This window comes from Ascaphus truei, chromosome 3 (assembly GCF_040206685.1).
Source record: "Ascaphus truei isolate aAscTru1 chromosome 3, aAscTru1.hap1, whole genome shotgun sequence".
Taxonomy (NCBI): Eukaryota; Metazoa; Chordata; class Amphibia; order Anura; family Ascaphidae; genus Ascaphus; species Ascaphus truei.
In genome coordinates, this window is record NC_134485.1 from 7044725 (window position 1) to 7069725 (window position 25001).

General features: G+C 42.1%; 1 protein-coding gene across 1 annotated transcript in view; it reads right to left on the reverse strand.

The window, feature by feature from the left end:
• Window positions 1-25001, reverse strand: part of LOC142490607 (uncharacterized) — a 104292-nt gene that overhangs the window by 54824 nt on the left and 24467 nt on the right. The window contains exons 7-10 of the mRNA XM_075593024.1: window positions 21432-21491; window positions 18475-18552; window positions 12201-12278; window positions 3930-4007 (exon numbers count right to left, since the gene is read on the reverse strand). Of these exons, the coding sequence (XP_075449139.1) occupies window positions 3930-4007; window positions 12201-12278; window positions 18475-18552; window positions 21432-21491 (294 nt within the window). The remainder of the gene's footprint in view (window positions 1-3929; window positions 4008-12200; window positions 12279-18474; window positions 18553-21431; window positions 21492-25001) is intronic.

Here is a 25001-nt window from a genome sequence, read left to right on the forward strand (position 1 = left end):
TATTGAATCGAAAAATAGACATCAGCAGAGAGAAAATGCACTCTGATGCGTTTCGTCCTGAGAAAAGGACTTTATCAAAGAGTGAAGAGCCCTTATTCCCAGCCCATCTATATAGAGGTGATGACATGGTCTGATTGGATAAACCCTGCAAGGATGTACCACCCACACCTGCAGATTAATGAATAAATCACAGTAACAACTCTGTCATTAAGTATACAAAAGAATTGCTGGGTGTAACAAAAAAACATACAATGTGACATGTACATACAATACATAGAACAACATATATATATTTTTCACTATTTAATCAACTAAGTAAGAAAGAAAAAATCAAAAAAGTTAAAAATTAGTTAAAAACAAAGTAAATATACAAAAATAGATACAAAACCTGGCGCATAAATTAGTGTGATTAAAGTCCAAATGGAAAGGATAAAGTGAATAATAGTCCTACTTCTACGACTTAGAGTAGCCGGTGAGAAATGAACTCAGTTCACAATTCCTAGAGGTGGAAGCCAGTTCTTCTCATGAGATGGAATTAATCCTGCATATGTGAGATATTAAGCAGAAAGAACAAACATTGCGCAGTATATTTAAACAGACAACGATTATTTTCTGAATGCTGGGTTTACTAAAATGCCTACTTACTAGAAGTAGCTAGATCGCATGCAGGGGAGAGAAACTGTGCTTTAAACCTTCCTGGCCCCGGGAACTTCTGGTGTGGCACGAACCCCTCGTGGTGTCCTTAGCCTCCGTGGGTCTTGAAAAGTTGTATCTTCCGATTTTGCTTTTAGGAATCCTGCACCTTTTTCTCCGGTAAGAAACAAAGAGGAACAGGGGATTGCGCAGCACAAAAAACCTTTTAATGACGCCTTTCCTAAAACACAATTAAAATACTCACAAGTGAAGGTGAGTTTTTAAAACAATAAAGAAGTGCCCGGCCCAGCACACACAGCCGCCTCAGTCACTGAGAGTCCTTCCCGGTACCGCGTGTACCTCGCGTGTATCCGGCGTAGTTGATGACATCACTGTCTTCAGTAAATGACCCCTGACGAAGTGACGTTCCCCGTCACGAAACGCGTAGGGAGGAGCCTAAGAAGCATTGTCTCAGACACTCCAGCCTCCAGTCAATACTGAAGACGGTGACGTCATCCAACTACGCCGGATACACGCGAGGTACACGCGGTACCGGGAAGGACTCTCAGTGACTGAGGCGTCTGTGTGTGCTGGGCCGGGCACTTCTTTATTGTTTTTAAAACTCACCTTCACTTGTGAGTATTTTAATTGTGTTTTAGGAAAGGCGTCATTAAAAGGTTTTTTGTGCTGCGCAATCCCCTGTTCCTCTTTGTTTCTTACCGGAGAAAAATGTGCAGGATTCCTAAAAGCAAAATCGGAAGAGACAACTTTTCAAGACCCACGGAGGCTAAGGACACCACGAGGGGTTCGTGCCACACCAGAAGCTCCCGGTGCCAGGAAGGTTTAAAGCACAGTTTCTCTCCCCTGCATGCGATCTAGCTACTTCTAGTAAGTAGGCATTTTAGTGAACCCAGCATTCAGAAAATAATCGTTGTCTGTTTAAATATGCTGCGCAATGTTTGTTCTTTCTGCTTAATATCTCACATATGCAGGATTAATTCCATCCCATGAGAAGAACTGGCTTCCACCTCTAGGAACTGTGAACTGAGTTCATTTCTCACCGGCTACTCTAAGTCGTAGAAGTAGGACTATTATTCACTTTATCCTTTCCATTTGGACTTTAATCACACTAATTTATGCGCCAGGTTTTGTATCTATTTTTGTATATTTATTATGGTTTGAGACATATGAGATGTCTCAGTAGGTTACCAGGCTGCTTAGTCATTTGTGCACAGCACTGTATTAATAGGTTTAGCGCTTGTCACAGTATATTTGTATTTATTATCAGTTAAAAACAAAGTGCTTGATGTCTGAAATAGAAACTGAATATTATGAAAATATTAACCATAAGTGTAAAAAATAAAGAGAAATCAATTATGTACTGTACCAGAAAGTATAACATGATAATCAATAAATAATAATAATAGTAATAGTTAATATAATATACCGTATTTCCTCGATTGTAAGACGCCATCGATTGTAAGATGCACCCTTGATTTGGCCTTTACAAATACAGGAAAATTACTTTTTAACATACCAGGAGAGGTCCCTTGTCAGCGGCGGATGAAGCGGGCGGCGGATGAAGCTGGCGGCGGCGGCAGGAGAGGTCCCACATCTGTAGATGGTTGAAGATGGATAGCGGGCAGGAGTGCAGCGGCACAGGTCCCAAGTCTGCAAGTGAATGAAGATAAGAAGACAGCAGGTGGGTGTGCGGTGGCGGCAGGAGATCATAGTAGCAGGAGAGCTGAGCAGGAGCAGAGCGGCATAGGGGAACGGATTGGGAGGTGCACACTGTAACACCAGAAGTTGACCAGTGTCTGACTTCCGGTGTTACAGTGTGCACCTCCCAAGCCATTCCCCCATGCCGCTCTACTCCTGCTCAGCTCTCCTGCTACTATGATCTCCTGTCGCCACCGCACACCCACCTGCTGTCTTCTTATCTTCATTCACTTGCAGACTTGGGACCTGTCCTGCCGCACACCCGCTGCTCTCCCGCCACCCGCTTCGTCCTCCGCTGACATGGGACCTCTCCTGAAACATGTTAAGTGAAAAGAGGGGGTTGGTACTGTAGACTCTTTTTTTTAATACATCGATTCTAAGACGCACCCCGAATTCAGACATGTGAAAATCCGAAAAAAGGTGCGTCTTAGAATCGAGGAAATTGGGTAGATGGATAAGTTAGTACCCAAAACAGAAATAGAAATAGAACACAGAAAATTTGGTTATGCAAATAAATGAATATGCAATTATAATACACTCTGAATACTCCCCATTGGCAGACTCATGCTGTTAAGAAATGTTTGAGTTCCCAGTCTTGATTAATGCTGGATGGATGAGGAGTATTCAGAGTGTATATCCAGTACATCTCTTGTTTGTTTAATGTATTTTCCCTGTCACAGCCCCTAGGGTGGCAGGGAATATGCTCAATAGCGGAATAGGAAAAATTCTCTATTCCACCCCTCAAGCACATGGAGAAATGTCTGGCCACAGGATGTGTTAAATCCTTCCTTTTAATCAGGCGAACATGTTCTGCTATTCTGTTTTTTAAGGGTCTTATAATACAACCAATATATATTTTTTCACAACCACAGTTCAAAAGATATATGACAAAACTAGAAACAGTTCAAAAAGCTTTTGATGTAATATTTATTTTTATTCTGATTATTAACTATGACCTTAGTGGGATAGGCATATTTACACATTGAACAATTGCCACAGGCAAAAAGCCTTTAGGTATACATCGAACCTGAGGATAACTAAATCGAGAATCAAATAAACTGGGTGACAAATGAGAAGCAAGTGTCTTGGCCTTACGATAGATATTGTTACAGGTTACACCAGATCCAATACATAGCTCTGTGCCGCCACCCCATGGAGGATTTGAATATCACATCACTGTACATAGTTCACTGTTATTGTTATGGTCATAAATGTTGATGCGATTAAAATGTGATTGTTTTCATTTTATGATCCTGTGTGGATCTCCTCGGGAGGTTGGTTTGAGTCAGTCGTCTACCCAGACTGTGTCACAAATTGTGGCAGAGACCCTGATCTCTTGGACTCACATGGTCCCTTTTCATATTTCCTCAGTGAATGCAATCAGTAGGATCTTTTCTGACCCTTCTGGGGTCATATTTGTAAATACAAACATGTTTCTCCTACTTGCACCCTTATTGTTAGATTATTCATAAATATGGTTCATCATTTATTCAAGTATTAGCCTGAGCGGTCGGGTCACCATATTTGCTCATTATTGTTATGTGAACAGAAATCACAAATTGTGTAATTATTCTTACTATTTGTCTGTTGGCCAATATCAGAATAATCTCTGTCTGGGAAATTCACATCACCCCTAGCTCTTGTAGATGATGGTTCTACAAACAAAGCATAGAAAAATATTATTGGTAATTCTTTTTTTTCTACAAATATCCTTATAAACATATAGGCTTTGGACATATTTAAATGAGGCAACAACAGGATTAGATCTGTGGGTTATGTTACTGTAACCCCCTTATGGAATTACCTGGGCCTTTTTGCGGTTAATGGTACGGTAAGTTAACGGTAGTGATACTTTCCCTATTACACAAGATTGGGTGGGTGGGGGGTGTCAGCAGAAGCTAAGCTCTGTCTTGTGTTTCCTGAAGACAAGAACATCAGGGGGGATATATATACTGTAGGATGGAGAAGATTGTATAGGGGACGTTTCTCGAGAGTAAGTTAGGGTATATAGTTAAGAAGTTTGATTCTGAGTGTATAAGACAGGCTCGTCTCCATGTATTATGTTCTAATTAGGGACAATGCCCCTTAAGACAAGAATGTTGGACGGCCATGGGTACTAAATTTGCACCGAGTTTTGTGAAGCTTTTTAAGGGATTTTGGATTTTAAGGGATTTTGGGAGGATTGTAACATGTGGCAAAACAACCCCTTATTAGAAAATATTTTATTATATAGAAGATTTATTGGTGATCTTATATTTATTTGGCAAGGAGGAGAGAAAAAATGGATGGAATTCTTGTTATTACTTAATGAGAATGATATTGGTCTTTTATTTACGTCCAAATATGATTGAGAATCTATTGATTATCAGGACCTAGTGCTTTTTGTAAATTTGTTCTTTATTTGAATTTTTTGTACGAAAGGTGGGGGATGGGATACATAACGAAAAGAGGGTGTTGTGTTACTTTTAGTTGACATACATTTGTATACATGCCTATATAACACATTTAATGGGGTAAACATTAACGACATCACTGTTAAGACAACGCATAAAATAATTAATAAAAAAATCAACTTAAAAGACTTGAAGGGGGGAAAAGAAAAAGAAAAAATGTAATTGCTTTTATAATATTTTTCCACCTGCTAGCAGATAATAAAAACATATTAATATACCTTCGTGGAATATGGAATACCCTCCGGGACCGCAATGATGTTTTATACTGGGTCAGGTCCCATTGCACTGATATTATTCCAAGAGTTATTCTTTTTTAATTTATTTTAATTTATGGGTTTTTACGACTCTCCTATTCTGTGTTTTTCAAATTTGGAGGGTTCCCCTCGTAAGATATCTATTTCTTATATACATTCTCCATGGTTCCCATACATTTAAAAATTTATGAACTGTGTCATATTGTATCCCTGTCAGTTTTTCCATAAGACAGACCCTCCATAATCTCACTTTTACTGCATCTAGGGCTGGCTGTTTCCAGGCCTTTGCTATTTCACATCTGGCGGCTGTATATATAAATATATATATATATGTGTCAGTAATTTATTTTCATTTTTTTCAGGGGTCTAAGGGGCAGACAAACCCAAGAGTTGCCTGTGTCATACCATGTGTGGCCTTTGATAGCATTGTAACCTTTGGACACGTCCACCACACATGTACAAACGATCCCTGCTGACCACACCCTCTTGTGCAAAGGGGTGACATGTTTCTGAAAAATGTGGACTTTCTTAGTGGGGTGTAATACCTTTGGTGGAGCATTTTATATGCATTTTCTTTAATTAGGACACGTGGAACTCCTTGCAATCCCTTCAAATATATTATCCCACTCCTCTTGATCTAATTGTTCTCCCAACGCCTCTTCCCACTTTATCATAAATTTGAATTTATCTCAGTCTCTGTTTTAACAACCGCTAATATGTTATATACTTTTGAGATCAGGCCTTTCTTATCCTCCCAGAGAGGCACATATCCTCAAATACTGTATAGTCATTATATGGACCTTTGCTTCTTATGTGGTCCCTCAGTTGCAGATACTGTATATAAAGAAGGCCGATTTATGTAGCCAAATTTCTCTCATTACTGTTTTAAACCCTTTAGTTTCTTATTTGCCCATAGACCTTTTACCCTTGTAATACCCTCCTTGCTCCATTCTTTAAACGGTGTTGGTTCCATGTCCGGGGTAAAGCTAGGATTGTCAAATAGTGGTGTCATCTGAGATTTTAAGTTGGTACGCCCATGTTTAAATTTCAATGAGTCCCACATTTTTTGTGAATGTGTGATAGATTCCAGAGAAATCGTCAGTTCAGGTCTTTCTTTCTTTGTTAACCATAATATCATATCTATAGTTGACTTTGATAAAATATCAGACTCAATTTCTACCCATTTTTTCTTCTGTTTGTGAGCATGCCAGTGGACCAGTTGGCTTAAATGAGCCGCTTGATAATACTGCAATAAATGTGGCAGAGCTAAACCATCTGATGCCCTGGATTCTGATGCCCTGAGTGTGGACAACTTTATTCTCGCTTTTTTGTTGTTTCATATACATTTTGTGATTTTTGTCTGTAGCTCGTGTATATCCCTAGCCCTGACCTGCACTGGTAATGTGTGGAATAAGTACAAGATTCTTGGTACTAGTTTAATTTTATTAGTGTTTACTCTACCTATCCAGGATATAAGGTATCTGGACCATTCCTCTAGCTCTTTTTTCAATGTTTTTATGAATGCTGGGTAGTTTGCCTCATATATAGTGTCCTGTGTGTTGGTCCACCAGATTCCCAAGTACTTTATGGCCTGAGTCTTCCATTTGAAGTCAAAGTTTATTTTAATAAGCTTTAATTGTTCCTATTTGTTTATATTTAAGGCTTCGAATTTATCATTATTTATTTTAAACCCTGATAATTTTTGGAACTCTGATAAATTATTGAATAGGTTGATATCATTATTAATATATGTAGCCAGGTCCCCTGTCGGTGCGTGCACAGTGTGTCTCTCCGTGTTGCGGCCGGTTGCCGGGGACGCGAGCGGGCCGGTTGCCGGGGACGCGAGCGGGCTGGTTGCCGGGGATGCGATTGGGCCATTGCTAGGGCCGCGGTCACATCGCGAGGGTCCCGGCGGCTCGCTGAGCAGGGCGCCACCATTGCTAGGTGCGTTGCGCATGCGCAAGGGCACAGGAGCGCCGGGAGGAATACAGAAAGGTCGCGCATGCGCAGTGCAGGCAGCCCACCCCCAGGGTGCACAGGGGTAGAGCCACATGACCCCAGGGAGCCAATAGGGCTGCAGCATCTCCCTGCAAGGAGATTGATACATTTTCGCGGGTTTGCAGCACGTTTGGCAGTTGGTGACAGAAGCAGCTAGGGGAAGGAGGTAGGGTGCAGGAGTCAGTGACTCCCTGCACTAGGCCAGCATTCCCCCTAGGCCCCAGATAGCCCTGAGTAACCCTAGTGGAGTGTTGTAGGGACAGGCCCTAGGTTAGGTGGCCTGCCCCACTAGCTATTAGATAGTAGGGAACAAAGAACTTTGCCTGTCTTGCTGGGAGAGAGCTGGACTATTATCAGGGTGGGATCGCCCCTGCTGGATCATCCTGTGGTGGATCCGGATATCGTACAGGAGTTCGCCTTGATCCTTTGTGAAGTCCGCTGCAGGTCCGAGCACTGGAGTGCTCGGCAGGTAACCCATAACTTCACGTGCACCAACAAGGCCTATCACCAGACATAGTGGCTGCGCAGTCACACACACACCCTTGTATATGACTTGGGAGTGCGAGACATTGGGTTGGGTTCACTGGACACGGGGTGGGATCATTCTGTGGAGGTGTTAGCGTCCGCCATGACGCATAAGGTGTTAGCGTCCGCCGTGATGCATAAGGTGTTAGCGTCCGCCGTGACGCATAAAGTGTTAGCGTCCGCCGTGATGCATAAAGTGTGGGCGCCCGCCGTGGTGCAAGTTAGCGATAGCGTCCTGTGAGACGCCATAGTCAGGTTGCCTCTAGAGAGGGACACCTGCTGTTATATGTTGATGTTACATGTCTTCTATGCACGTTAGTAAAGGTATTAGTTATTATCCACTCAGTTGTACGTGGTTATTGTGTATTGTCCTGCCAGGAACCACTCCTCCCCTGGTGGGAGCCATCGCAGGTGGAGGCGCTGCACCGAGTACGCGGTTACTCATAGTATCCTATAATTGCCCCAGGTTTCCCTTAGCGGAAGCTCAGCCTCCTATGAGCCAACAGGAAAAGCACCACACCTGGTAACATTGTATGTTCTCTGCACCCCCACACTATATCTGCGATTGGGGGGGGGGGGAATACCCGTTACATATATCACCGGCAAACAGTGACAGCTTGTATACTTTTTGTTTTACCTCTAACCCCCTGATATCCGCGTTCGACCTGATTTGAGCTGCTAAAGGTTCTATCGCTAGAGCGAACAGCAGGGGCGACAGAGGGCATCCTTGTCTTGTACTGTTTCTGATGTATATTTTATCTGTCTGCATATTAAGGTAGCATACTTTAGCTGTAGGTTCCCCATATAGCAAGGATATAGCTTTCATAAATCTGCCTCTCACTCAAACATACTGATGCAGCCACGAGTATCCGAACACTTGCCTTTGATAATCTGGGTCAATCTCCCAGTAATGCTGCAACATTTCTGCAAACAGACTAATGGCCCATCGGATTAACACAGCGGGGGTCCCTGGCAGTCTCATTCAATTGAATGGGACTGCCAGGGACCCCCGCTGTGTTAATCCGATGGGCCATTAGTCTTTCTGCAGAAATGTCTCAGAAGTGTTGCAGCACTACTGGGGTATTGCCCCAGATTTTCCCAGACAAGTGTTCAGATACTCGTAGCTGCATCAGTATATCCCCAATCGATGCGATCAAAAGCTTTCTCTGCATACAGACACAGTAACATTGTAGGCGTGTTATTCTGTTTAGCAATTTGGATCAAGTTAATTGTTTTCCTTGTGTTGTCCGCTGCCTGCCGACCTCGTATAAATCCTGCTTGATCTGCATCTTTCAGTTGCGGATTATTCAATCTACTGCACCGACACACTTTATTCGAGCAAATACCCAGTATGTACCTGGCAGATACCTGGAATGCGCCGCTCCTTACCTCTGACAAGCCCCGTTGCGTTTGCCTTCCCAGCCTGGGTTCATGCCTGGCTGACGGGCGGCTGATCTGTTAAATGATAATGATTAGGATTTAATAGGCTGCAATGCTTCGCGTGTCTACCAGATGGCATAAATTCATGAATTGTAATGCAGTATATATATATATATATACTGTGCAGTATTGCAGCCAGCGGGAATAAAATGCTTCAATCCCTGCCTGGAAAATACCTCAATGCACTCGGGCAGAAAACAGTCACAAACCTCAATACACCCGGGTATACCCGAATTCTTGGGACTAGCCGAGCTCGAATAAAGTGTGTCGCCGGTGTAGTGGCTAGTATTTTGGAAAAGATTTTGAGATCATTATTAATCAGGGATATTGGTCTTTTGCATTGTGTGGGATCTTTGCCCTCTTTATGTATTAATAATATTTCTCATTCCAGCATTGTTCGTGGGAACTTCTCTCCCTCTAAAGCTTTATTAAAAATCTTTACTAGTTGAGGTACTAGTATGTTAGCTAGTTTTTTATAATATATATTGGACAAGCCGTCTGGGTCTTGGAATTTTTCAGCCCTTTTATTGTTTCTGAAACTTCTTTCAAAGTTATTGACAGGAATAATGTTTTTATGTCCTGTGATGTGAGTTTAGGTAAGTTAATTTCTTGAGAAATTTCTTCTGTTTTTCCTTGGTGTTGTTCTATTTATCTACTTTATTTCCATTTTAAAGATCTTTATAGAATGTGGTGAAATCATTAGCTATTGTCTGTGGATTTGCTGTACACACCCCATCCTCTTTTCTGATGATACTGTATGTATTCTAGATTGCATCCTATCTTTCCTCAATCTTGTGGCCAGCATTGTATCGGCCTTTTTAGCCTTCTCATAAAAAAGTTGTTTTGTCCATGCCGTTTAACTTTATCAGTCAGGCATAAATTGAATTTCCCTCTTAGATCCCGTAAATCTTTTTCAATTGTTATTTTGTGGTTTGTTTTATGTGCCTCTTCTAAAGTCTTTATCTTCTCTTGCAGGATAGAGTTTGTTTCTGTCTCTCTCTCTTTCTATGTGTTGCAACACCTGTAAGTTTACCTCTCACTACTGCCTTATGGCCTCCCATAGTGTAAGGCTGAGGCCCCGCTGCGGTCGGCGGCGCACGCGGCCACGCCATCAGCCCCTTACCTGATGTGTGCCTGCCCCGCTGCCTCCTTCCAACAGGGCTGACTGAGAGCTGTGACGTGTCAGCCTGCCGGAGCTACCAGCAGCTTGTGTTCTGCAGCTCTGACGCATCACGTGGTGCACGCGTCAGCCAATGAGGAGGAAGGGGGTACGAGAGGGAGGCGGATTGGGAGGGAAGTCTGTGAGTTAGGCAGCCATGCATAGCTCTCCTTCTCCCCCCTCCCATGCATAACTCTCCCTCTCCCTCCCCCCCCTCCAATTATCTCCCTCCGGGGCCCGCTTCACAGGCTACACCTGCTGTGTTTTGGCCCGCCCCCCCTGACCCGTTTTGGCCCGCCCCCTGTGCTGAAAAAGTTACCTGCAGACCGCAAATCGCGGTGCAGTAACTTGCAACAGGTGCGTGCAGCGGGGCCTTAGCCTAAAGGGTGAAGTCACGCTACCATCGTTTGATTGGATATAATTGTTTCCCTCGTTACTAATCTCTCAGATGACCTCTAGAATCTTTAGTAGTGACTCATTTAGTCTTCATGTCCCTTTACTTGGTTTCTTATGTATATCATACATATGAAATTCAACTGGAGCATGATCTGATATAATACAGTGCAGACACAGAGTAATACAATCCCTTCCTCCTATCCCAGGGAACAATTACACCCCTGAGGGTCTTGGTCACACCCTATCCCTTGGGCACCTTAGAACAACAGATGTCCGGCAAGGCAATCTCCAAATGTATGTGTGAGAGCAGTGCTACCCTCCCTTGTGTATTGGTGGTGCAGGTGGGTACATTCCTGGTTTCACTCGGACAACCAGGGAATACTTCTGCTGATAGGAGAACCACATCCGTGATCCCATGATGCAGGACATCCCAACAATATCCCTTCTCTCCTTACTTCCGTCAGCCACACGGTCATTCCAACCCTGCAGTTCGTCCTGCCCTGTCGCTCCGCTGGTGATCGGGCTAACAGGCAAATCGTGGAGGTATGTCCGTCCCTACAAGACTCTGCTAGGGTGTCTCAGGACCTAACTCGGGCCTAAGGAGCTTTCACTGGCTTAGTCATAGGCAGCCTAACTGGCTCCCAGGACAAAACCTTCCCCTCCGTGGTCTCAGGCTGCTCTAACTTTGCCCTTGCTGTATCCAGAGGATATCCTGTACCCTGCAAGGATATCCTCTCTCTCTAGTCTTTTGGGAGTACCAACATGGCCGTCGCACCTCGTCATATGAGTCCAAAGAGCTGCATCAGCTCTCCCCAGAAGTGAGGAGGACTACCCTGCTACATCTGCATATAGAGTATTCCACAGACTGGCTATACCTCATCTGGCTACAGTATATGAATTATTGTGTTTAGGTTATGTGTGTTATCACATCATTTATTTTCTGACATCTAGCAATACATTTGTTTACCTGTTCTGAAGGGACCGTATATTGCTGCACCTGGATTCAGTATATGATACACTTTACACACGACATGAACACCAATAGTACTGTCCTGTTACACTATATATCCTATCATATTTAGAGTGTGGTTACTCACTTATACGCACCAATATATCTTGTGACCACATTCAGATAGACCACAGGATTGTCCTAGATATTGTTACAGGTTACACCAGATCCAATACTTAGCTCTGGGCCGCCACCCCATGGAGGAATTTAATATCACATCACTGTACATAGTTCACTATTATTGTCATTGTCATAAATTTTGATGCGATTAAAATGTTGTTTTCAATTTATGATCCTGTGTAGATCTCCTCAGGAGGTTTTGTTTTGACTCAAATGTCTACCCAAACTGCATCCACAAATTGTAGCAGAGACACAGATCTCTTGGACTCACGTGGTCCCTATTCATATTTCCTCAGTGAATGCAATCAATAGGATCTTTTCTAACCCTTCTTTGTAAATACAAACACGTTTCTCCTACTTGCACCCTGATTGTTAGATTATTCATAAATATGGTTCATCATTTATTCAGGTATTAGCCTGAGCGGGGTCATGTCACCACATTTGCTCATTATTGTTAAGAGAACAGAAATCACAAATTGTGTAATTATCCTTACTATTTGTCTGTTGGCCAATATCAGAAGAATCTCTGTCTGGGAAATTCACATCACCCCTAGCTCTTGTAGATGATGGTTCTACAAACAAAGCATAGAAAAACATTATTGGTGATTACTGTTTTTTCTACAAATATCATTATAAACAAATAGGCTTTTGACATATTTAAATGAGGCAACAACAGGATTAGATCTGTGGGTTATGCTACTGTAACCCCCTTATGGAATTACCTGGGCCTTTTTGCAGTTAATGGTTAATGGGGGGGGGGGGGGGGTGGTGTCAGCAGAAGCTAAGCTCTGTCTTGTGTTTCCTGAAGACAAGAACATCAGGGGAAATATATATACTGTAGAATGGAGAAGATTGTAGAGGGGACGTTTCTCGAGAGTAAGTTAGTGTATATAGTTAAGAAGTTTGATTCTGTAAAAGACCGGCTCGTCTCCATGTATTATGTTCTAATTAGAGACAATGCTCCTTACAGACAAGAATGTTGGACGGCCATGGGTACTAAATTTGCACCGAGTTTTGCGAATCTTTTGAAGGGATTTTGGATTTTAAGGGATTTTGGGAGGATTGTAATATGTGGCAAAACAACCCCATATTAGAAAATATTGTATTATATAGAAGATTTATTGATGATCTTATATTTATTTGGCAAGGAGGGGAGGAAAAATGGATGGAATTCTTGTTATTACTGAATGAGAATGATATGGGTCTTTTATTTACGTCCAAATATGATAGAGAATCTATTGATTATCAGGACCTAGTGCTTTTTGTAAATGTGTTCTTTATTTGAATTTTCTTTAAGAAAGGTGGGGGATGGGATACAGGTTAAAAGAGGATGTTGTGTTACTTTTAGTTGACATACATTTGTATACTGCTGCGGCACAGTTTATTCGAGCATTTGCCCGTTCTGTGCCGCAGCAGTAGCCTGGCGCGCGCCCGAGTGTGACGGGCGCACGCCGAAGCAGCGGAAGAGCGCCCTCCGATCGGGGCGCTCTCCCTACCGCTGCCGGGTCCGCCGGGTCCCCCGGAACCCCCTGCCGCTGTCCCGCGATCGCGGGACACCAGGGCTCCCTCGGGGAGCCCCTGGACACGCGTGCAGGGGGCGCACGCTCCCGATGACGCGTGACCGCGCGTCTATGACGCGCGGCACGCCGAGGGGCGGCCACTAGCAAGCCGGGAGATTTCCCGGCTTGCGGTACCGACCACACTTCAATAAAGTGTGTCGGTAGTGTACATGCCTATGTAACATGTTTAATTGGGAAAACATTAACGACATCACAGTTAAGGCAACGCATAAAATAATTAATAAAAAAAATCAACTAATAAGACTGGAAGGGGGGAAAAGAAAAAGAAAAAATGTAATTGCTTTTAGAATATTTTTCCCCCTGCTAGCAGATAATAAAAACATATTAATATACCTTCGTGGAATATGGAATACCCTCCCGGACCACCATGATGTTTTATACTGGGTCAGGTCCCATTGCACTGATATTATTCCAAGAGTTACACTTTTTTATTTATTTTATTTTAATTTGCTGGTTTTTATGACTCTCCTATTCTGTATTTTTCAAATGTGTAGGGTTCCCCTAATAAGATATATATTTCCTATATTCATTCTCCATGGCTCCCCTACATTTAAGAATTTATGAACTGTGTCATTTTGTATCCCTGTCAGTTTTTCCATAAGACAGACCCTCCATAATCTCACTTTTACTGCTTCTAGGGCTGGCTGTTGTTCCTGTTTCCAGGCTTTAGCTATTTCACATTTGGCGGCTGTATATATATGTGTCAGTAATTTATTTTCATTTTTTTCAGGGGTCTAAGGGGCAGACAAACCCGAGAGTTGCCTGTGTCATACGATGTGTGTCCTTCCATAGCATTGTAACCTTTGGACACGTCCACCACACATGTACAAACGATCCCTGCTGACCACACCCTCTTGTGCAAAGGGGTAACATGTTTCTGAAAAATGTGGACAATCTTAGTGGGGTGTAATACCTTTGGTTGAGTATTTTATATGCATTTTCTTTAATTACGACACGTGGAACTCCTTGCAATCCCTTCAAATATATTATCCCACTCCTCTTGATCTAATTGTTCTCCCAACGCCTCTTCCCACTTAATCATAAATTTGGATTTATCTTAGTCTCTGTTTAAACAACTGCTAATATGTTATATACTTTTGAGATCAGGCCTTTCTTATCCTCCCAGAGAGGCACATATCCTCTAATACTGTATAGTCATTATATGGACCTTTGCTTCTTATGTGGTCCCTCAGTTGCAGATACCTAAAGAAAGCCGATTTATGTAGCCCAATTTCTCTCATTACTGTTTCAAACCATTTAATTTCTTTATTTGCCCATAGATCTTTTACCCTTGTAATACCCTCCTTGCTCCATTCTTTAAACGGTGTTGGTTCCATGTCCGGGGTAAAGCTAGGATTGTCAAATAGTGGTGTCATCTGAGATTTTAAGTTGGTACGCCCATGTTTAAATTTCAATGAGTCCCACATTTTTAGTGAATGTGTGATAGATTCCAGAGAAATCGTCAGTTCAGGTCTTTCTTTCTTTGTTAACCATAATATCATATCTATAGTTGACTTTGAGAGCATATCAGACTCAATTTCCACCCATTTTTTCTTCTGTTTGTGAGCATGCCAGTGGACCAGTTGGCTTAAATGAGCCGCTTGATAATACTGCAATAAATGTGGCAGAGCTAAACCTTCTGATGCCCTGGATTCGGATGCCTTGAGTGTGGACAACTTTATTCTTGTTTTTTTTGTTGTTTCATATACATTTTGTGATTTTTGTCTGTAGCTCGTGTATATCCCTAGCCCTGACCTGCACTGGTAATGTGTGGAATAAGTACAAGATTCTTGGTAATAGGTTCCTTTTAATATTGTTTACTCTACCAATCCAGGATATATGGTACCTGGACCATTCCTCTAACTCTTTTTTCAATGTTTTTATGAATGCTGGGTAGTTTGCCTCATATATAGTGACCTGTGTATTGGTCAACCAGATTCCCAAGTACTTTATGGCCTGAGTCTTCAATTTGAAGTCAAAGTTTATTTTAATAAGCTTTAATTGTTCCTGTGGGAGGTTTATATTTAAAGCTTCGGATTTGTCATTATTTATTTTAAACCCTGATCATTTTTGGAACACTGATAAATTATTGAATATGTTTGGCAGAGAGGTTAAGGGTCTTGATATCGTTAATAATATATCATCGGCAAACAGTGACAGCTTGTATACTTTTTGTTTTACCTCTATCCCCCAGATATCCGCGTTCGACCTGATTTGAGCTGCTAAAGGTTCTATCGCTAGAGCGAACAGCAGGGGCGACAAAGGGCATCCTTGTCTTCTGATGTATATTTTATCTGTCTGCATATTAAGGTAGCATAGTTTAGCTGTAGGTTCCCCATATAGCAAGGATATAGCTTTCAGAAATTTGCCTCTCACTCAAACATACAGTATATCCCCAATCGATGCGATCAAAAGCTTTCTCTGCGTCCAGAGACAGTAACATTGAAGGCGTGTTATTCTGTTTAGCTATTTGGATCAAGTTAATTGTTTTCCTTGTGTTGTCCACTGCCTGACGACATTATATAAACCCTGCCTGGTCTGCATCTTTCAGTTGAGAAGATACTTATTCAATCTAGTGGCTAGTATTTTGGAAAAGATTTTGAGATCATTATTAATCGGGGATATTGGTCTTTTGCATTGTGTGGGGTCTTTGCCCTCTTTATGTATTAATAATATTTTTGATTCCAGCATTGTTCGTGGGAACTTCTCTCCCGCTAAAGCTTTATTAAAAATCTTTACTAGTTGAGGTTCTAGTATGTGAGCTAGTTTTTTATAACATAATATAGTTGTCTGGGTCTTGGAATTTTTCAGCCCTTTTATTGTTTCTGAAACTTCTTTCAAAGTTATTGACAATAATAATGTTTTTATGTCCTGTGATGTGAGTTTAGGTAAGTTAATTTCTTGAGAAATTTCTTCTGTTTTTCCTTGGTGTTGTTCCCTTTATCTACTTTATTTCCATTATATAGATCATTATAAAATGTGGTGAATTCATTAGCTATTGTCTGTGGATTTGCTGTACACACCCCATCCTCTTTTCTGATGATACTGTATGTATTATAGATTGCATCCTATCTTTCCTCAATCTTGTGGCCAGCATTGTATCGGCCTTGTTAGCCTTCTCATAAAAATGTTGTTTTGTCCATGCCGTTTAACTTTACCAGTCAGGCATAAATCGAATTTCCCTCTCAGATCCCGTAAATCTTTTTCAATTGTTATATTGTGGTTTGTTTTATGTGCCTCTTCTAAAGTCTTTATCTTCTCTTGCAGGATAGAGTTTGTTTCTGTCTCTCTCTCTTTCTATGTGTTGCAACACCTGTAAGTTTACCTCTCACTACTGCCTTATGGCCTCCCATAGTGTAAGGCTGAGGCCCCGCTGCGGTCGGCGGCGCGCGCGGCCGCGCCATCAGCCCCTTACCTGATGTGTGCCTGCCCCGCTGCCTCCTTCCAACAGGGCTGACTGAGAGCTGTGACGCGTCAGCCTGCCGGAGCTACCAGCAGCTTGTGTTCTGCAGCTCTGACGCATCACGTGGTGCACGCGTCAGCCAATGAGGAGGAAGGGGGTACGGGAGGGAGGCGGCTTGGGAGGGAAGTCTGTGAGTTAGGCAGCCATGCATAGCTCTCCTTCTCCCCCCTCCCATGCATAACTCTCCCTCTCCCTCCCCCCCCCAATTATCTCCCTCCGGGGCCCGCTTCACAGGCTACACCTGCTGTGTTTTGGCCCGCCCCCCCTGACCCGTTTTGGCCCGCCCCCCGTGCCGAAAAAGTTACCTGAAGACCGCAAATCGCGGTGCAGCGGGGCCTTAACCTAAAGGGTGAAGTCACCATCATTTGATAGGAAATAATTTTTTCCCTCGTTACTAATCTCTGAGATGACCTCTGGAATCTTTAGTAGTGACTCATTTAGTCTTCATGTCCCTTTAGTTGGTTTCTTATGTATATCATACATATGAAATTCAACTGGAGCATGATCTGATATAATACAGTGCAGACACAGAGTAATACAATCCCTTCCTCCTATCCCAGGGAACAATTACACCCCTAAGGGTCTTGGTCACACCCTATCCCTTGGGCACCTTAGAACAACAGATGTCCGGCAAGGCAATCTCCAAGTCATTTGGGAGTACCAACATGGCTTCCACACCTCGGCATAAAGTCAGAAGAGCTGCATCAGCTCCCCCCAGAGGAGAGGAGGACTACCCTGCTGCATCTGCACATATCGATTATTCCACCGACTGGCTATACCTCATCTGGCTATACAAATTATTGTGTTTAGGTTATGTGTGTTATCACATCATTTATTTTCTGACATCTAACAATATATTTATTTATCTGTCCTGAAGGGACCGTTATTGCTCACCTGGATTCAGTATATGATACACCAATAGTGCTGTCCTGTTACACTATATATCCTATCATATTTAGAGTGTGAATATAACAGAACAGAAAAATGCACACACTAGAAGGCAAAAGAATATTTGCAGGGTGCAACAGACTACGGAGGACCCAATACCTCCAATATACAATATAAATAACACAAAGCCCAGCACACACTGTCTTTAGATAATAGAACAAATGAAATTCATTTGTTCTATTATCTAAAGACAGTGTGTGCTGGGCTTTGTGTTATTTATATTTAGAGAGTGGTTACTCACTTATACCCACCACATATATTGTGACCACATTCAGATAGACCACAGGATTGTCCTAGATAGTGTTACAGGTTACACCAGATCCAATACTTAGCTCTGTGCCGCCACCCCATGGAGGATTTGAATATCACATCACTGTACAAAGCTGACTATTATTTTTATGGTCATAAATGTTGATGCGATTAAAATGTTATTGTTCTCATTTTATGATCCTGTGTGGATCTCCTCAGGAGGTTGGTTTGAGTCAATAGTCTACCCAGACTGTATCACAAATTGTGGCAGAGACACAGATCTCTTGGACTCACATGGTCCCTTTACATATTTCCTTAGTGAATGCAATCAGTAGGATCTTTTCTGACCCTTCTGGGGTCATATTTGGAAATATAAACATGATTTTCCTACTTGCACCCTGATTGTTAGATTGTTCATAAATATGGTTCATCATTTATTCAAGTATTAGCCTAGGCGGTCGGGTCACCACATTTGCTCATTATTATTGAGTACAGAAATCACAAATAAAATTGTGTAATTATCCTTACTATTTGTCTGTTGGCCAATATCAGAATAATCTCTGTCTGGGAAATTCACATCACCCCCAGCTGTTCTAGATACAGGTTCTACAAACAAAGCATAGAAAAAAACATTATTGGTACTCAGAACAAGGCAATGACTTTAATTGCAATTTTTCTATGAATAACGTTATAAACAAATAGGCTTTTGACATATTTAACTGAGGCAACAACAGGATTAGATCTGTGGGTTATGTTACTGTTACCCCCAATGGACTTCCCATGGCCATTTTGCGGTTAATGGTACGGTAAGTTAATGGTAGTGAAACTTTGCTTATAACACAAGATTGGGGAGAGTCAACATAAGCTAAGCCTTATCCTGTGTTTCCTGGAGGCAAGACCATCAGAGGGGATATATATTCTGTGGGAAGGAGAAGCTTCTCGAGGGGAAGTTCCTGGAGAGTAAGAGTGGAGGAGCATTAGTGTATATAGGTAAGAACTATGTTTCTGAGTGTATAAAACAGTCTTGTCTCCATTTATTATGTTCTAAATAGGGACAGTGCCCCTTGAGATAAGTGAGTCTGCCATGGCCCAAGAAGGGGCCCATAGTGATAGAGTGTAATTAATGTTATGCATAATGGGGAATGAAGGAGATCCAGTCAAGTGTCCATACTGTACCTCCCCAGTGTGTTAAGTGAGGGATTTCTGGGGATGCATCTGTTAAGAGTAGAGACAAGTGAAATGGAAAGGAGAATATCTATACTACTGTATAGTGTGTATGAGTGAGAAGAGTCCTAGTATCAAGGGGAATAAATAAAGAGTGTTGTTTGTACTACAAAGGTTCCTGGTGCCCATCATTTCCATCTTTGTTACGTCATTGCCCAGCCACACGACTCCAGCACCCTGAATAAGGTCATTCCTTCTGAGTACTCAATACTTGAGACACTGATGCAAACTCTGTATGAGCCGGCATGAAGGGTTACATTACATATTTACAGTTACTTCTAAACTGCGGTAGTGACTTGATTTAGAACAATGTACTGTATTTCAACCACAGTTAACTTCAAGCGTCCCCCATGACAACACAAATTATAATGTGATTTTAGTGTATTTTTGAAAAAAAGGTCTAAAAAATGTAATTATGTTTACATTGCAGTTGTACAGTTATTTATCAATATAGTCAGTAGTAATTAGCTATTTAAGTTAAATTGCTGGCTTGTTTTTTACGAACTTAAGTTCATGATTAATAAGCTGATTATGACCTTAATTGATTAATATACAGTAAAGTATGCATGCGTATTAAAAAAAAGTGTGTGTGTGTGCCGAGCACACCCATTTTAAGTGAAACTTCTTTGTCTTTTGTTACTGTTTTGTCACAGAAGTTGTATTTGTGATGGTGATGTTTTTAATTAAAAATCGAAACACACTTTCAGTGACAAAACGTAAAGAAGTTTGACTTAGAACGTGCATGCTCGGCACACCCCCTGTTTTAGCTATTTACACTTCTTAATGTTTACTAACTGTGAATTCCTTTTTGTGTGTGTCTGTGTGTCTCTGTGTGTTTGTGTCTCTGTGTGTGTGTGTGTCTGTGTGTATATGTCTGTGCGTGTGTGTCTCTGTGTGTGTGTGTCTGTTTGTGTGTTTGTTTATCTGTGTGTGTGTGTTTGTGTGTCTCTGTGTGTGTGTGTGTCTCTGTGTGTGTCTCTGTCTGTGTCACTTTCTGTGTCTCTATCTGTATCCTTGTTTGTGTGTCTGTGTGTGTGTGTGTCTGTGTCTGTGTCTCTCTCTCTCTCTCTCTCTCTCTCTCTCTCTCTCTCTCTCTCTCTCTCTCTCTCTCTCTCTCTCTGTCTCTCTCTCTCTCTCTCTCTGTCTCTCTGTGTATGTGTGTGTGTGTGTCTGTGTGTGTGATTCTCTCTATGTGTGTTTGTGTGTGTGCCTCTGTGTCTCTTTGTGTCTTTACAGTGTATGTGTGTCTCTGTATGTGTGTGTGTGTATGTGTCTCTGTGTCTCTGTGTATGTGTCTCTGTGTCTCTGTGTGTGTGATTCTCTCTGTGTGTGTTTGTGTGTGTGCCTCTGTGTCTCTTTGTGTCTTTACAGTGTATGTGTCTGTGTGTCTATGTGTGTGTGTGTATGTGTCTCTGTGTGTGTGTCTCTGTGTGTCTCTGTATGTGTGTGTGTTCTCCATCTCCCAAGTGTTGGTGCTGTGCCAGAGACCTCTGCGAGGGCGCGCTGGAGGCCTCTGCGCAAGCGAGATGCACAGGAGGCCCAAGGATCCTTCTGCACAAGCGCGACGGACGCCTCTGCGCATGCGTAATGTGCCGTAGACCCGAGGATGAAGGAGGCCCGTGTGTGAATATGAGCATTTGTAAGTGCTAGAGCCAGTACAGCAGCCATTCCCTGTTTGCAGTCTTCAGAAAGCAGATGGTGTTCTCACATGCACTCTTAACAGGTGATGTTGGGGGTGCCCTGTCTTCATGCTCTTGCACAAATTCAGGGGTTGAAGGGCTGTTGTCTTCATCATTCACCACACTGTGTTGCATAGTAATGCTCAGGCACAGACCTTAGCTCTAGGACAAGGCTAAAATAGTCTGGGCCTTTGTGACTGAATAATGCACGAAGGAGTGGCTCAGTGAGTAAAGACACTGAGTGACACTGAGTTTGGAGCAGGGGAACCTGATTCAATTCCCGGAGTTGGCTCCTTGTGACCTTGAGCAAGTCACTTTATCTCCCTGTGCCTCAGGCACCAAAAACATAGATTGTAAGCTCTATGGGGCTGGGACTGTGTCTGCAAAATGTCTCTGTAAAGCGCTACGTTAAACTAGCATCAGTCAACATCATTGCAAACTCAATCACTCAAACGCATCATCACGTTGTAGTGCGATATGACTGATACGAACAGAACACAAATTCCTTCTCAAACTCCAACATGTTAATGGAGTCTTTCTGTATGTTGAGATGATAAGTACTGTACATCTTTGGGTACATACCGGCTGTGCGCCTATTCGAGGAAGCTTGTGCAGTGCTGGATGGACCTTTTCTGGTTCCTACTGATAACATAAATAACAAAAAAAAATGTATATTGGCAGATATTATGACGGAAGAAGGACAGACTAATACACCATTATATTCATATTTATGCAATAAATCAAAGGAAAAAAAACTATTTATTGAAGATCATAATTACATTTTCTCTATAATTGTTCTGTACTTGGTTGGTTCCTTGTAGCATAGAAAACAGATAACCTTATCAATTACAACGTATATTACTAAGCAATTGTTTCAAGCTCAGTTCTACAAGATTCAATGGAGCACTTCATTTGGATAATACATACTCACCAAAAATACTGTTACAGTAGTTACTGTATCTGATTGTTCTGACTTTTAAGACCGTGAAACCGACACAAAACCTAGGTGTATTCAATATTTCCTAATCATATTGTCAGCTTTTGCAGTATAACATAATTAAATACAGAAGTATGTGACAGAAAGACAAAGGCACTCTCTCACCATGAAAATACAATAATAAACGTTTGTAATACTACCGTGACACTCGGACCCCTACATGCACCCAAAATACCGGTGCACTACTTCGGAGCCTTAATACTGCTGCTCAACCCTCGGAAATCTTTCCAGGACCCCCAGGTAGAAAAAAAATGCAAAGCAACATATAAGGGGAGTGCAGATAAGAGTGCAAACTGATAGAGCCAAAAATAAATCAGCAACCATCAGTGCACAACCTCAATCATACAAACAGATAAAGGGTGATGGCAAATATCATAAAAGTGGATGAAAGCTACTTACACGACCCTGTGTAGGTAATGATCTTCAAATGGTATCTTTAGCCTTTTCTCCTGCTGATTGGAACTCTTGTACAGTCCCCAGCTGGCTATTTCTCTCAGTACTGGATCAACAGTCCCCTCGTCAAAGGTAAGTTCCCCCAATCAGTGAGTAAGTATGGAGAGTGTATCAGAATAAAAACATATACGTTTAATAATAAAATGCACATACATACACACATAAAAACTCCTTTGCAGTCACTGCTGAGTCCGGCACTTCCGCGATCCATAGATCTTTTATGATATTAGCATTCATTACTGATATCTTCATTATTCCATTCACTTAGGTTTTTGCCTCAATCGTCTGGGGCGGTTTATGGCTCATTATTTTCTTATCTACTTCTATTATAGCAATAGTGGGTTGTACCTGGAGTTGCTTTTTAGCGTCAATAATATATACAGAAATATATCTGCCACGGTCCATTTAGAGTCTTATGCCCTGTTAAAGGGTTATTGTTCAATTACAATGGCACCTTACACTTCCCCAGTTTTTCACCCGTTAAAGTGGCATTGTTTAAACTACCATTTAGCATACTATGCCCCAGTGTGCCGAAGTATATTAATGATTCTCCCCACAGAGATTGTTTGATCCAAGCACTGTGATTAACTGTATATTGCAGATGATGTTTACATTTGCAAATAACAATTTTCTGCCACAGTTTATTCTGATTGATAGGCTTTTAGGCATTTTCATTCACCCTTGTTCAGGGGTATTGTTTTCCTTCATCAAACATCTCCCCAACTTCCCACCCCCCTTTTAAAGGGTATCATTTTATTATACATTTAGTATTTGGTTTTTATTATTTATTTCCACAGTCTGCCAATATGGTAATGAGTGACTTTTCCCATAGGGCTGGTTTGACCCAGGTACTGAGATTGATAGCACAGACTTGGTGAGGGTTAGATCTTTAGAATAGAGTATTCACACATAGGGCACAGAGGTCGCTGTCACCGGAGGCCAAGAATTACACACAAATAAATACCGGGATTCTGCACTGAGCACACAAGTTGAGTCAAATAAATTGTAATTTATTTATTTTCAGACAGACACACAAATCTTCACAATATACCCTCAATAAAACACTTACTAGGATGGGGGAATGAAATCAATTGTCCTTGGAACGAAACAAAGTCTATGGGCATCCCTTCATGCATGCGAGTGGGTGCGCACAATGATCCGTGTAACAGTTCCTGGCTATGGGGCGCAACTTGCCAGCCCTATATTTCCGCCAAAAGGTAAAAGTTTGTTCAGTCCTTAAAGGGTTCATTCGGGAACCCTTAGCTCTAATGAATTCCAGAAGAGGGGGATGATCCTTGGTTACGATATTATTAACCCCTCACACTCCAGAACCGCTGACGCTGGAACTTGGTCAAATCGTTGTTAAATCAGATGAATCTGACTGGGACAGGCCAGCGGGCATTTTTATAGGGTTTGGGGTCCTATTCCCAACATGCACAGCCAATCCTGCCCGTGGAAACATTTCTCCCACCTATCCCCGACTTGCCAGTAGTCTGCAGAAAAGGCAGAAGCTGCGTCCTGGTTTGCACAGAGCAGGCGCTAACTTCACACCTAGGCTGCTTAGCATACTGGGACCCTCCCCTTACCTGGCGACACTGAGTCTGGGGTTTGGCCACCAAGTGTGAAGTACCCATACTTTACACCGGTATCTGGCACTCCCAATATCCCGGCCATCCTAACACCTAGGATTGCTGAGGCTTTTCAACTCCGGACTTCTCATAGACATTGAGGCGCCCATTTTGCAGGGTGCCTTTGAAGTACAGAGTTGAGAAATCAGTTCATTCACCCTTAACATATTTGCATGCTAAAGGATTTTTCCCGGGCTCAAAGAAAAAGTTTTCCTGTCTTCACATTTAAAGCCAGCAGTATAACACAGTTTATTAATAAAGTATGTTCTGCTTATGCCACTATTAGAAACTTTATATGTGTGTATGGGTTCTTTATTCCTAGCTGCACTCTAAAAATTAAAGTGCTAGCTCACTCCTCTCGCGAGTTAGCTTATTTAATTGAACGGGCTATAATGTGTTTGCGGTTTCACCTACTTCTCACATCAATATACTTTCCCCCTTTCAAATTATGAAGCTAACAAGGTAACGGATACATTTTGACAGAAAGCACTTCAGCTAGACCGCAAACCACTTATTCAATTGACCTTTGCAGTTAAGAGGTCTAGAGCTTAGAAATTAATACCTATGTTGCAGAGCGGCCACCCATACACAGTCACCCGTCTTCAATCAGCGCTTGGTTTAGCACTCGCAGCTCCCCCTTGTGTTGCAAAACCAAGTGGCACAGTTCACATACAACTCTATTACTGCAGCTAGGGATTGAGCTGCAAAATGGGCACAAGAATGATGGTGTAGGGGAAAACCTATCAGTGTGGTGCACATTCAGTTAACCCCATTCAGTCCCAATGCGATTTAGGGTTAATCAGCCGGGTATAATGCCTTTATTAATGGCTTGATTAACCTCCTATCGCCACAGTCGCAAAGATACCACAAGTGTATAGTGGTGTTAATTGAAGCAAACCCTAATGAGCAATTACATCACATCAGTTCTGAGGAAACAGAAGACAAGTTAAAGGTCCACAGATAATAGCACCTGATGCTAACGGGTGCGGAAGGTATTTAAACCAGAATACGGACACTAAGCTAATACATTGATCCTGAGGAAGCCGTTCATACGGCGAAACGCGTTGTTCTAAT